At 41.6% G+C, this 14577-nt stretch overlaps 1 protein-coding gene across 2 annotated transcripts in view; it reads right to left on the reverse strand.

The window, feature by feature from the left end:
• Positions 1-2380: 2380 nt before the first annotated feature.
• The window catches only part of LOC134601169 (gonadotropin-releasing hormone II receptor-like), a 29966-nt gene continuing 17769 nt past the window's right edge, over positions 2381-14577 (reverse strand). For both annotated transcript variants that reach the window (XM_063445619.1, XM_063445620.1), the window contains exons 4-5: positions 13695-13896; positions 2381-3174 (exon numbers count right to left, since the gene is read on the reverse strand). In XM_063445619.1, the coding sequence (XP_063301689.1) occupies positions 2771-3174; positions 13695-13896 (606 nt within the window). In that variant the 3' untranslated portion in view covers positions 2381-2770. The remainder of the gene's footprint in view (positions 3175-13694; positions 13897-14577) is intronic.

Below are 14577 nucleotides of genomic sequence, written 5' to 3' on the forward strand. Positions count from 1 at the left end.
GGACTGCTCAGGTCGTCCCGGGCCCCACATTAGCTATGTGCACACATATATAGCGATTAACGCTATATATGTGTGCACTGCGGGCCCCCCACCACCTGTATTCTGCAGGGGGCCCAGCACACTTGAAATATACTGCCCAGCTACTCTGCTCTGTTGAAGTCTTGCGAGCGACGCGATCGTCAGAGTGCTGCCACGGGTTACCATGGCAACGCTCCACACAGCTCGCGAGACTTCTACAGAGCAGAGTAGCTGGGCAGTATATTTCAAGCATGCTGGGCCCCCTGCAGAATACAGGTAGCAGGGGGCTGCACCATGCCTCAAGACCTCTGGCTCCAGGGCTCCAGCCAATGTGATCTCCCCCCTCCATGGCCACAGGTGAGATACAGGGAGTGGGGGATAAAACATTACTATTAATGGATGGAAAAAAAACTGTAGGCTTTTCCCCCCACATTTTGCAGCCCCATACATTTACACACACTATTCGCTAACATTTACACACACTATACACTAACATTTACACACACTATTCACTAAAATTTACACACACTACATCCTTACACAAACATACACTCTGCAGTCACTACACACACACACACTACATCCACTACACAAACACACACTCTGCATTCACTATACACATCACATTTATTACACACAAACACTACATCCACTACACAAACACACATACACACTCTGCATTCACTATAAACACACACTACATCGACTACACAAACACACACTCTGCATCTAATATACACCTCATACATTATACAAATGTACAATCTGCATCCACTATACACACCTCATCCGTTAAACACACACCGCATCCACTTAACACACAAACTCTACATCCACTACACACATTCTACAGCCACTATACACACACCAGAATCAATACACACTGCATCCCTGTGGGCTGACTCAGGGGGTGGGGGGAGGGGGGACAGCACTTTGGGCGGACTCGGGTGCAGGCACCGGGGGGCCCAGACCTTGAACTGTGTCAGGGGCCCCAAAATTTCTGATGGCAGCCCTGTATATATATATATATATATATATATATGATCCTGATGAAAGTCCACAAGAGGGACTGAAACGTTGAAACCAAACAATGAAAGACTGACTGTTGGAATGTTGGAACAAGACCTAGAGTGCTGGCTTTTTTCATTCATTCATTTATCTATCTATCTATCTATCTATCTATATATACAGGGCTGCCATCAGAAATTTTGGGGCCCCTGACACAGTTCAAGGTCTGGGCCCCCCGGGGTGTATATATACACCCTACATAGCACAATGACTTATGGGGCTGGCATTGATTTTTTCCAGGGCTGCTTTGTATCCCCAGTTCGGCCCTGGTCAAAGCATGTTTTATAACAGCAACATTTACTGCTAAAGCTGTCATAGCAGGAGCACCGCTGAATAAGATATCATAGGTGGGAGAGCTTGACTTAGACAGCAAGAACTGGAGCATTTTACAGAGACATTGGTGGCTATCTCTATATTGTAGCTCTGTGTAACTCATCATAGTGCCCCTGGTTGTGTGGGATAGTTATGGCATCGATCCTTATTGTACTCTGTATTTTACTCCGCTCTGCCTGTTGTACAGATATCTCTGTATTGTGCCATGCTTAATGTATTGTATCTCTGTATTTTACTCCGCTCTGCCTGTTGTACAGATATCTCTGTATTGTGCCATGCTTAATGTATTGTATCTCTGTATTTTACTCCGCTCTGCCTGTTGTACAGATATCTCTGTATTGTGCTCTGCATAATGTATTGTATCTCTGTATTTTACTCAACTCTGGCTGTTGCATGGGTATCTATATAGTCAACCTAGCTATGTGTATTTAGTGGGTATATTTGTGTTGTGCCCAGCTTTGTGTATTGTATGAATATCTCTGTATTATACTCGGCTCTGTGTAATGCATTGGTATCTCCTTATTGTACTGGATTTTTTTGTATTGGGTATCTGTGTATCTCAGAAGACGCATGCCACAGGCTACAGAATTAAAAGACAAAGTCAAATTCTGGGTGGGGAGTCTGGTGCCACCACTGTATATTATATAATCTGATAATTTTTCCCTTGTTTGCACTTTAACATCTAACAATCAAAACAGTGTGTGTTTTTGTGCTTGTCTGTGTTGTGTTTTTGTGCATGTGTGTCCTAATTAGTTAACTCCACACAGAATATGTCATTTATAAAATTGCCATAATAAATGAAGGCATCATGGTTATCATTGTTCTACTTTGTGAATATATTTGCACATCTATAAAAATTTTAAATTACTTGTTATGTGATTAATAAAGTCCAAAGAGTGCTAAATGCAAAAAAAAATAGTCATTTTGTAATGTCTATGTTTTCGTGATATACGAGCATGTCGCTCTTTGTGTATGCAAAAACAAATGTTTCAACCACATAATTTCATGCACATATATCAGAAATATGCATTTAAAAAGAAGTAGCTCACATAGAACCGCATGTGGAAGATGAGATAAATAGAAAAATTTCTGGTTTTCCATTAATAACTCCATCAGGGATGTGGGAGGTGCTTAACACCTGCTGAGAAATACAAAATGTCATATATCTTTGCAGATCAACTTAACATGAGGTACCTGGACGAAAATTAGACTGTTCGTTTCTTCTGGCAAGCCCACAGGGATAGTTTATTAATCAGTGCATATAGACATGTTATATTCTTGGTAACATGTCAAGGTTGTTCCTTCCTAAGTTGGGTTGACTTGTAAGAATCTGGAATCACTAGTCTTTGCTTCAGAAAACAGACTGCAATGTAATGCCACTAGACATTTGCCCATCAACAGAGGTGAAGTCTTTGATGTTTACCTCGGAACCTGTAAGTTGTTTGCTGTTTTTGGCCTTCCTTGACAAGAGAGTTCCAACTCTTCTGGCCCAAGACCGCACATCCTCTTTGAAGGATGGAGTGTACAAGCCATAGACAAGGGGATCAGTACAGGTGTGCAGTAAGCCAAATAAAAATAGGCTGTGATGGACATATTCTGGAATTTGGTGGATCATGTCGGGCTGGAACCAATACCATATTCCCAACAGATAATAAGGTGTCCAGCAAACCATGAATGACGCCACAATGACTAAGGTCATCTTCAGAGTCTTCAATCTTGCCTTTGATATGAGGTCATTCTTACTTCTTGCAAGCTCTGTTTTAATGACAACCAAACTACAGTTTTTATACACATAATTATATAGTGCAGGCATATTATTTTTTTGGTAGACAACATACAAGGACATGTTTTAAAAGAAGAAGGAACCGATTTACCATACGTATCAGCCCATAAGAAAATCTATTTTATTTTACAGAAAGACATATGCATATCCCAAGCATTCTTGAGTAAGCCAGACTATAAGACACCTAAATGTGCTTGAGTGTCAGAGGCTATGTACCACCCAACTTAACATTTAAATACCCATGGGTAATGATAAACTAACACTGATTCAAGTGGAGAGTACCGCTCACAGCAAGCTCGATTAAAGGGCCTGGTGACTCCATACACTTATAGACTTTTCTGCTGTCTACAATTCCCAGAATTCTCTAACATCCCTCTTATGGTATACAAGTCATCTAAACTATTCAGAAACATTTAATATATTTACTTTCCCTTACATTTAAGATACACCTCTGGCCGTTAATGGGTTAATCCCTGCATGTGCAGTGTTTCAAAGCAAAATTCTGCACATACAGACTCCAGGCATCATGATCACTTCAAATCACTGAAGTGGTCATGGTGTTTAGAGTAACCCTTCAAAGGGACACTATAGTCACCAGAACAACTACAGCTTATTGTAGTTGTTCTGGTGAGTATAATAGCTCCCTTCAGGCATTTTCATGTAAACATTGTTTTATCAGAGAAACATGTCCCTAGGGACATCTTCAAGTGGCCACGCCTTAGATGGCCACTGGAGGTGCTTCCTGGCTCAGGGCTGCACAGTAAGCAGCCCTGCTGTTCAGCATCCCCACCCTCTGCATGGAGACACTGAATTTTCCTCATAGAGATGCGCGGCACTGGAAATAAGGTGAGTTTTAAAGTTTTACAGGGGGGCAAAGGGGGGGGGGGGAAGCCACCTTAATGGTGGGTTTAGCACTATAGGGTCAGATATACATGTTTGTGTTCCTGACCCTATAGTGATCCTGCATTATGGTGAATTAAAATCTGAATTGCAACTTTTAGGGTGAAATAGCCAAAGCTGTGACTAAAGTTGAGCTGGAGAATATTTCCAGATCTGCTATTTTAGACTAAATTTGGCAAATAGGATTATAATTTGGCACAATTTTGAATTTAGAGAATAGCCATCAAAATAACAAAAGTGACAAAGTGCTGTTTTATTCTTTTTTAACCCGTATTAGCTTGTTGCAGACAGATTCCCTTAGTTGTTTTTTTTCTGGGGAGGGTTAGTTGCTTTTTCTATATATCTATTTTGAAATGCTTACTTAAAGGAATATACTGACGTCTCCTTTTAAATCTTAAAGAACACATTGCCATCATCAGACAGGTGTTTTTCTCCTGTTTTTTTGTTTTGTTTATTTTTTACCAGCATGAGATGTCCTGCTTTTTTAGTTTTGGCAGCTTCATGTATGTGGGGATATTTATGGGATAATAATAGTAAACAGTTGAGAATTGCCCACTATTTCAATTCTCAGATCCCAAAGATCGTTATCATGTAAGTGAAATGTATTCCATATAAATAAAAATCACAATTTGTTATAAAAATAGATACAATTTATTGTGACAAATTAAATAATAATACTATGTAACATGCGTGACAATAATCAATGAATATTCAGTATAACATGAGTATGCAATACAAATGGCAATACATTCCAATGGTTAACACAGCAATTGTCAAACAAGATTTATGACGGTGTTTCACAGAGCTTGCAGCGTAAGGCCTTAAAACAAGCTAACAGTTAGAATAACCCTTTCAATGCTGGCTAGACCTCCTAGGTAATTACGATCTATTCTCATGTAATTTTAAATAAAATAACATTTAAACCAGCTCATTAGTAATTTCCTGGAACCATCCAATAAGAGTAATCTACCATGTTCTATAAGCAGAATTTTAACTTGCCTAAACAGATATTTTATCTTAGAGCGAACAAAAAGAGGAGAGTAGGAAGCCTAGAACGAGCACTCAAAATATAAGGGGATAACCCTAGAGAAACTACCAAAGTAGTTAAAGAAAAAAAAGGGGAGAGAGAGGAGAGTGCCCTAAATAGTTAATACATAAAAAAAAAAACTTCACTAGTCAAACAAATTCTATAGAGAGGTCCTGTTAAAAAGTTTTCAGTGTCCTCTCAGCTGAAGCTAGGTGCAAAAAAGCAGTAATTTTGCACATAATGTACATAGAATGTGAGTGTATACTGAGACCACCTGGGTACAGGGCATCAGTACACTCACTTAGCCATATATAGTAGGCATAGATAGGTAACGAGTAACATAAATGAATAACGTGAATTGAATCTTGAGTATAAGTGAATGGGCGATCGTGAGGGTTGGGACCTCCTGGGTAGAGATCACTAATACACCCGATACACAATGTAGCCCCAATTAACAATGAAACATATATTCTGGCACGGTATGCACCTATAAGTCTCGTATAGTGTCCTATAGAGCCTTATGTATATATGGACGGGTACATTCACGGTTAGAAGTATACCCCATATCAGTTATACATAAATAAATACAAAACAAAGCTAAACTGGGAAGGTCAGTATACAAGTCGGCCGGCAGGGTGGCCAGTAATAGAAAAATATTAGGTGGCTAGTTCATAGCAGTATTTTATTTATCTCTGACGTTTTTCAGGGGTCTATATACAGAGGATTTACCCTGAAACGTTGGAATACTAACAGACAATCTGGGTGGTTCACCCTTGTCTAACGATTGTGCTAAACAATTTTTCCTTTGAGCACTTAGCTTTCCACAGTGAGGACACTGGAAACCTCTGCACAGGTCCTCTCCATTTATCTCACTTGGAAAGCTCTCTTTGTTTCTAACGTTGTAGGGGTCTACAGATATGGGTTTTACCCCCTTACGTGGGAACATGCACTGACACCTCTGGTGAGGTCACTAGGTTTACGAACACATGTTTATTATCATTTATTTTCCAAGACATCTGTTCCCTACCAGAATCATTAGTGTCAGCTCATTGATCATTTTTACCGTGGTTATTACCACTTTTTATATGTATCATTAAAGGTTATGTATTAACTATTTAGATATTTTATCTTATTTTAGAGCAAATCAATACACCTGGATAAATATCACGATATGCTAACATGTGATGTAATCACACCAATATATAATTATTATTTCCCATCTGCAGAATGGAATGGTTATAACTATATACTTCTTAGTTAACTAAGATTTCTAAATATTGAAATCTGATCGTGATTTATCCAGTCATATATCATGCTATTGGAAAAATGTTAATTAATTTAGATTAATTAAATGAAACCAGTATTATTACCAGTTAAGTAGACATTCTCATCAGATGTTCTCAGGTAGCTAAGTGTCAAGGAATGTTTGTCATGGGTCTCTTTCTCGCTCTGACTCACTTGCTTCTTTCTGACTCCTTGTCTTTCTTTTCCCCTTGCTTACTCCTTTGCTTCCTCTTCTTCTCCATTTGTCTTAACTTTTAAAGGGAAAAATTCTCTGTTCGTCACTAGGTGATAGACCAATAGAAAACTGGAGGTGTGGTTACCTTCCAGATAGCAATTTAAGTATTTGGTCTATAGAGGGCAGTCTCGTTCCACTAAACATACCCATCCAGGAAAGAGTTAACTTTTCCTGGTGGCTATTTTGACGTCATTTAGCTTATCTTTATGGTTATCTATAACTTAAGTTTTCTGTCATTTCAAAGTGTTTCTTTGGGCTTTCTTCAGACAGTGTGTCTCCAATTCCTGCTGTAATTTCTAATATGACAGTTCGTAAACTAAGTTTCACCTCTAAATTACAATGGGACCTTATACAATATCGGAAGTAAAATTAAATTATTTAATCTTCTCTGTCACAAATATCTGGGTTTAGAATTTATTCTGTTCCATTAGCATTTAGACAGGCTGTCCATCCCCCGTTCTCATTTCTTACCACTTGATTTTTATATACAAACATTCCTAAGCTCCCAGGTCAGTAGTTAGCGTTACAGAAAGGATATAAATCTTGTGTCTTTTGTTAGCTTGAAAATAACAAAATGGAGTCTGCTCTGTTCAGAGTGACTCTGACAATATACATTTTAATTTCTATCATAGCACAAAATGTCTGCCGATATAAATACCCTGACATGTAGCAATGCTGCCGTTTAATGATTGGGGCATTCCAGTTTGGCATAGGATCTTTAAAGAACAGATGACAGAGACCATCAGTGTTTTGAGGGGGTTAATAGTCATGTGGATTTTAAAATGACAAGCTATGGGGGCGGGGCTTAACCGCGGAACGGAGCGGATGCCATTTTTGCGAGCTCCGACGGGGCTCTGCTCAATCCGACGGATATCCTTGGATAAACTGCCCATCCACCATATCACACATCAGCATCTACATCCCTGTATCTCCCAGTATCGGCACATGCCGTTCTTTGCTGGTTCCAGACAGAACCGGCGACAGAAGAAGCCTGCGGCCTACCATCACGCTAGATGCCTGGAGGATTTCCTGGGGCACATCTCCCTCCAGCACAACTGAAGCACAGACATCCACTTACCTGCAGATCAGCCCTCAACCATGGGAAGACGCTCACAGAAACCTCTCTCAGGTACCTCAAGCGAATCCCAAGACATAGTGGCCCTATTACAGCGCCAAACCCTGCCCAAAATTGCGGCCCCAGCCAACCAGCAGGCCCTAGCAGACCCTCAGACCCAAACACCTGACTACCCACAAGCACAAACCCTGCCACAAACACCAGAACACACAGCTGCAGCCTTACCTGATATATCAGCTCTGGCCACCAAGCATGATATTAAAAATCTCTTCACCGAATTCCGCCAGAAGCTAGCAACTGACATAGCAGTCATCCAGGCTGACTTACAGGTGGTTACAGACAGGGTGAGAGCCACAGAAGAGGACATTATAGACATGAGGCGGGAAATGATAACTGTACAAGACTCCCTGCAAAACGTCCACAAAACCCAGCAAGCATTTTCCACGCAACTTGCTACGCTGGAGGACCGTTCCAGGCGTAATAACCTGAAGATAAGAGGGGTACCCGAGTCCGTCACCATGGACGAAATGCCCTACTACCTGCGACGACTAACAGGCTCCCTATTACCGCCAACACACGCCAAAAAGCTCGCTTTTGATGGCATGTTCTGCCTACCAAAATCACCTAGGGCCCCAGCAAGTGCCGTGAGTGATATCATAGTTCGCTGTACCCTGGCTCAAGACAAAAAAGCACTCCTCTCAGCTACACGAAACCAAACACCATACACATTTGAGGGTGCTGACCTGTCCTTCTACCAAGACCTGTCGAGGTCCACCCTGCAATGGCGCAAAACGCTCCACCCAACCACGAGCCAACTGAGAACCGCAGGAGTTACATACCACTGGACCACTCCACAAGCCCTCACAGTGACCCACAACAGATCTAGCCACGTGATCACCGCGGCCGAAGATGCACCTACACTGCTGCGGGCACTGGGACTGTCTGCCCTTGGCGAGGCGTCAAGAGATCGGAGAGGAACATCCACTTGGGACCCGACCACAGTAGTCCCCTTCATCCCACGAAACTGCCCGACAACGAGCACCGGGACATGACTAAGCTCGGACCCCAACGAGCAGCAGGCAACAAGGGACTGTACTCATAACACACAGTTTTACCTAAGTTTAAACAGATTTCTTTGGTTTCTGTTCTCCAGCTGGCTGGATAAGGCTACCGCAACCTACATACCCCCCATGTGCAGAGCTAGGGATATACTGACCCTCCCTACGAGGCTTTGAACGGAGGGGCAACGCTCCGTGAGATAGGGATGCAGGGGTAGGGCTCTACACCCGCCGCAACTCCCCCCCCCCCCCTCTTGGTTAGGGGCACTAACAGCCGCAACCGGCCCAAGCTCCCCTCGAAGCAACAACACTACCATCTCTAGCCCAGGCCCGACAAGCGAGGCTGATTAAAAGACGGAGACACACACTACCACGCACACCCATATACTTAAACCCACATCAAGCTACATGACCACACTTAGCAGCCACCAAACTGCCTACACCCAATCGGATTCAGCTCAGACAACCTCAGCTACAGTTCACTTCTACATTGCAGGCTTGGCAACAAGAGAAGCACAGATCGAAGGGTGCCATCCCTAACATGCACAAGGGTACCCGAAGAGCACTCCCTAGACAGACTCGTAACTCCATCAATAATAATAATAATAACAACAATAGCCTCAGCAAAAACAGTATTTATGCCTGATTTTGCGCATGCTAGCACACTATATCATCACAAGAAGCACCCCGCCAGACATGCAAACCAAACGTTTAATATTGTTGTTTTTATGCAAGGTCTGACTCAGGTCAGAACCTTTTACCACAAAAAAATGGTGCATCTTTATCCACATGCTTTGTATACGCAAACTGCTTTCTCGCATTGCCTATTAATGTCATGTTATATCCTGCAAACGATATTTCACATGCACTGAAAAAATAAAGAATTATAAAATGACAAGCTATAATAAAACCTGACTTCATTGTGAGAAAATAAGACTTGTTTTATTCACATTATAGTTTAGCCTTCTTAAATTGATGAATGGTTTTATCCAACACATCAGCAGCCCCCGTGTATGGTACACAAAGAGTTAATAGGAAATGTCAGATAAGTCAGCAATTGGACTGGTCAATGAAGGTTCTGCACTTATTAATTTACCTTATATCTGCCCTGAGGATCTACAGCCTGGACCCATAGCCTTAGTGACAGGGGGCTTCCTGCAGAAACCCATTATCTCCTATGTCAGTTACAGAAAGTAAGCAAGGATTGTAATCTGTCCCTGAGCATGACATGAAAGGGCTGCCTCAGACCCAATTAGCAGATTTTCTTTGCTGGTCTTAGAAAGTAAAGAGACTGGACGCCAGGAGGGCCCCTGACAAAGCAAGTTCACGTGATCACACCAGGGATAACAAGAGAGGGTTTTCATGTTCTGTTTTCCGAACCCTGACCATCCCTGATATTACTATAAAACTTTCATGACACATGCTCTATGTGCCTCTGTTTCACTGATGAGATGTCAGAATTGCTCAGAGATGTGTGCATTGTGAACGTTGAAGGTACACAGAAAACAGCTTGGCAAGTACCAAAATAAAAATAGAAAAACATTATAGCATTGACATCTTATGCCAAACTTTTGTCTTTTTTTTTTGCATGCAGTGTTAAATTACAGGCTTTCTTATTGACTTCATGACTTATGACAAAAGTTGTAATGACAACGTTAAACAAATAAGATGTGCTGCAAATTTTTTGTAAGAGAACAAGCTTAGTCATAGTAAGGCATTACATTAACATAGAGGTCATAAAAACATGCAAATTGCCTGTAGCTTAATCTAGAAGCAGGGATAGTAATCAATCATGCTTAATGAACGAGAATATTATAGACTTAACCTTATGAGGGTTGCCAATCAAGGTTAGCATATAAGATGTAAGCATTTCTTGCTGTCTGTGATGGTTGTACAAGATAACGTTCTGTGATTATAATACATGCTAGGCAAATTAAAAGTCTAGTGTCTATAGTATATTGTCAGGTGTGTGAGATAAGCATGATGTGAAAGAGAGGATGCTAAGTCTATTATGTAAACTGAGTGAATGACACTGGTTGTACTGAGTGCTGCTTAAACGGCTAATAAGTAAACATTAGTGCTACAAAACACGGAGCAATGATAATACTCTAGTCCAAATGCACATGAGTTCTGTAGTTATTGAACATTATTGCCTGTATATGTCCGCCGGACACCATATGATGGGGTTACAGCGCGCGTCGCCTTCAAGCTGAATGATGCCATCTGCATCTATCAAGGGCTAAGCAGACATATATAGCTTGGATAGCTACTGGGTCAGTCCTTTGGTTGAGATCTTGTAAAGTCCTGATATTCAGATTGGACTGTGCGTTAGAGGACCTGCGTGGGTTCGTTTAGTCCATACCCAGTGCTGGCAGGCTGTTTGCTCTGAAGGATGCATATCAGTCAGGGAAAGAATTGTTGTGCCTCACAGAAAAGACCTGGTTGCAGGTGCAGCCCTTGTAGTCGACCTCTAGGCAGATAAAATGGGCCCCAGGAGAGTGATGGCGTCCTCCACAGGCCGATATATGTGTGGTTACCATCCCCTTAGTCTGGTCAATGTAATCCCCAGGGCAGGTTGCTGTGGTGATCCGATGGCGTTGGATGGTTTCTCCTGTGGTAGGTCGCACATGTGGCTGGCATGCGGCAGCCATCTTGGGGAATACCGCCGGAGAGTTTTCCATAGCAGGGTGGTAGTTTTCGGCCCCGCGTGGCATGACAGGAGTTGCTACACCGGCCGGAGACCCGGAGAGCGGCCGTCTCGTCCCGGCTCAAGCTCCTTCACGCCTCGGGCCTTCATCGGGTTACTGTAGGCATCCTGAAGGGTATACCCTCGTACAACAGGATCTGGGGATCAGTGTGAACTTTGTTGCGGGTGGCTAGGAAGATTTTGCCTCCGGTTTGCGCTGTTTTTCCGGCCCCAAAGCGGGAGCTCAGACAGAGCGTGTCTGATCCCGTCGGCGGTCCGGCCCCGCCCCCAACTGTTGTCTTTTTATACATTATTGTACCAGACAGATAAGTGCAATGCTGCCCCTGTGGCATGCACTCAAATGCTTAAACAGATATTTATATACACTATATGGACAAAAGTCTTGGGACACCTGACCGTCACACCAACAAAGAATTTTTTTGGCATTGCATTCTAAATACATTGACATTCTTATGACTTTCCACAAGATTTTGTAGTGTTTCTTTGGGAATTTTTACCCATCCATCCAGTGGAGCATTTGTGAGGTCAGGCATTGATGTTGTACGAGCAGGTCTGACTTGCAATCTCCATTCCAGTTAATCTCAAAGGTGTTCAGTTGGGTTGAGATCAGGGCTCTGTGCGGGTAAGTCATGTTCTTCCACACCAAACTCATTCAACCATGACATTATGGACCTTTCTTTGTGCACTGGGGAACAGTCATTCTGGAATAGAAAAGGGTTTTCCCCAAACTGTTTCTGCAAAGTAGGAAGCATTGCATTGTCCAAAATGTTTTTGTATGCATTATATGGTGTGACAATACTGCTTACATATCGTCCGTGGGTATTCTTTTTACATAACTTGCAGCACTAAACTGCTCCACTAAGTGCTAGGACTCCTCTTTGGTTGTGTATGCTGGATATACTGAGCTGATATCTGGTTACTATGTGATATTCTATGCATCCTTCTTCTGGCAATACTCTTATTAGTAATTACTCTATAGAGAACAATGAATAGCCATATCTTGTGAGACCTCAAGGAAGGAACAACACCAGCCCCTTTCAACTCCTAGAACTCAGACTCAGACTCTGATTGTTTATTGTATCTAGACCCAGCTTTAAAGATCACAGCATACAGTAATATAAACATTACAAGAAACATTCACCAATGGGAATACAGAACAGATCACAGGGAAAGAAATACAAAGCAACAAAGTGATTCCTTACACTAGTGCTGCTTCCTTTTTTTTAGGGGTAGATTTTCCTAGAGCTTTTGACCAATCATTACTGTCCAAGTTGGACCCATTCACTCTTGATAATGTAGAAGTGTAGATTCTGTGTTATAAGTGGGGCTGAAGAAAGGTTAGGCTACGGAGAAAGCCTAATTTTTTAAACGGTTCAAAAATTGCTTGATGAAAAAGTGATACAGCATCCAGAAATTTATAGCACAGTAGCGGTAGTAGTATCGTCAAACAAGATCTATTTCGGGTTCTCAGAATGAGTGTAAAAGAACTCAGACTGCCTACATACTGTTCATTCATCGATTGGGTTATATTTGGTTGACAATTAGCATTTTCTACAAATTAACACCAAAAATGCAATTAACTAATATATGTGACTCTGTGTTAATGCACATATCATTGATGTTTTATAAAAAAAAAAGCATTATATAGTTTTACAATATTCTACCACACTAAGCTCTATTTCTATAATTTCTCCCAGACTAAATACTTTTGAACTCACAATAACAACCCAACCTAATGTAGATGTTCAACTTTACAACTTTGGATAGCATGGCTCATTACTAGTGCCAGGAAAGGAGGAACCACAGCCAGTCCCAACGTTTCGGTCCGGTGAACTTCATCAGGCTTATTTTTGATAAAGACATTTTGTTTTCTACTGTAGCTATTCATTACACTGAAACCCATTCAGTCTCTGTTTCTTTCTGGACTCAGGTGGCAATATGTGGGCTTTACAAACATTGACTCTGAAAGCAGAAATTAAAGCAATAGAACAGGGTAGCTTCTTACATAGAAACTCTGCAATTGCTGTGAACCCCATGATCAGCTTTTCCATTTATGATTCAAGTGGCAGATGGACACAGCCTTAAATTCCATTTTGCAGTAGGCTACATTCTAAGCCCAGAAAGGTAGAAGTCAGATTGGTGGCCTGCGACAAGCCATTCTTTCTAGCTGAATCAGATTGCACCTGCACAGTGACACACCACTTACCATTCTTGTGTTTCATCTGTTTGCTGATTTCCCACAAGATGCGCGTGTAACACACAATCATGACCACAAGTGGAGTGACAAATAGGGTACAAAATGTGACCATGTTGTAGGTGGTTTCCTGCCAGCGTTCTGGAAAGCTTCCATGGGTGGCACACTGGGTGAAGTTGGCTCCAGGAACAGTACGCAGACGAAAGAGAAAGAGCTGAGGAATGGAGCACAGTTTATAGTATTCTCAGTTAATTGTCAGGAGCATAAGTTGAACAGTTATTGCTGTGTGTTTTTGTAGACTCAGAAACTAGTATAATGACGGGTTTACTGACTGCACTGAATATTGCTTAGGGTGAAGAGGGTAAGAAAAGGAAGAGCAATAGGCTGTGCTTATTCCTCTGGTTGTTAATTATGAAGGCCAATATTTTCGGAAGCTTGTTAAATTTAAATTAAATAAAAAGCCATAATAGAAGCACATTTAATGAATGTGACCCTTCCTTATACATTGCATTAATGTCAGTAGTCTCATACTGCATGTAACTGAAGGTACAGTATAGTATGCACCATTGCACCATTATATTACTGCAGGCACTCTGTGGTATGCATCATATTGCATGTAACTGCAGGCACTGCATTGTATGTATCTTACTGCATGTAGCTGCACGCACTGTATGGTATTAATCAAACTGAATGCAACTGCAGACACTACATGGCGTGCGTCAAACTGAATGCAACTGCAGACACTATATGGCATGCGTCAAACTAAATGCACAAGCATTGTATGGTAGGCACCACACAAAGGTAATAAAAATAGAGGTTGATTAATTTTATTTTCTCTGTGGCTCCATGAGACGCATATTGAACCAAGCTGTGAGTCAGATATTTCGTTGTAGAT

This window comes from Pelobates fuscus, chromosome 3, assembly GCF_036172605.1.
Source record: "Pelobates fuscus isolate aPelFus1 chromosome 3, aPelFus1.pri, whole genome shotgun sequence".
NCBI lineage: Eukaryota > Metazoa > Chordata > Amphibia > Anura > Pelobatidae > Pelobates > Pelobates fuscus.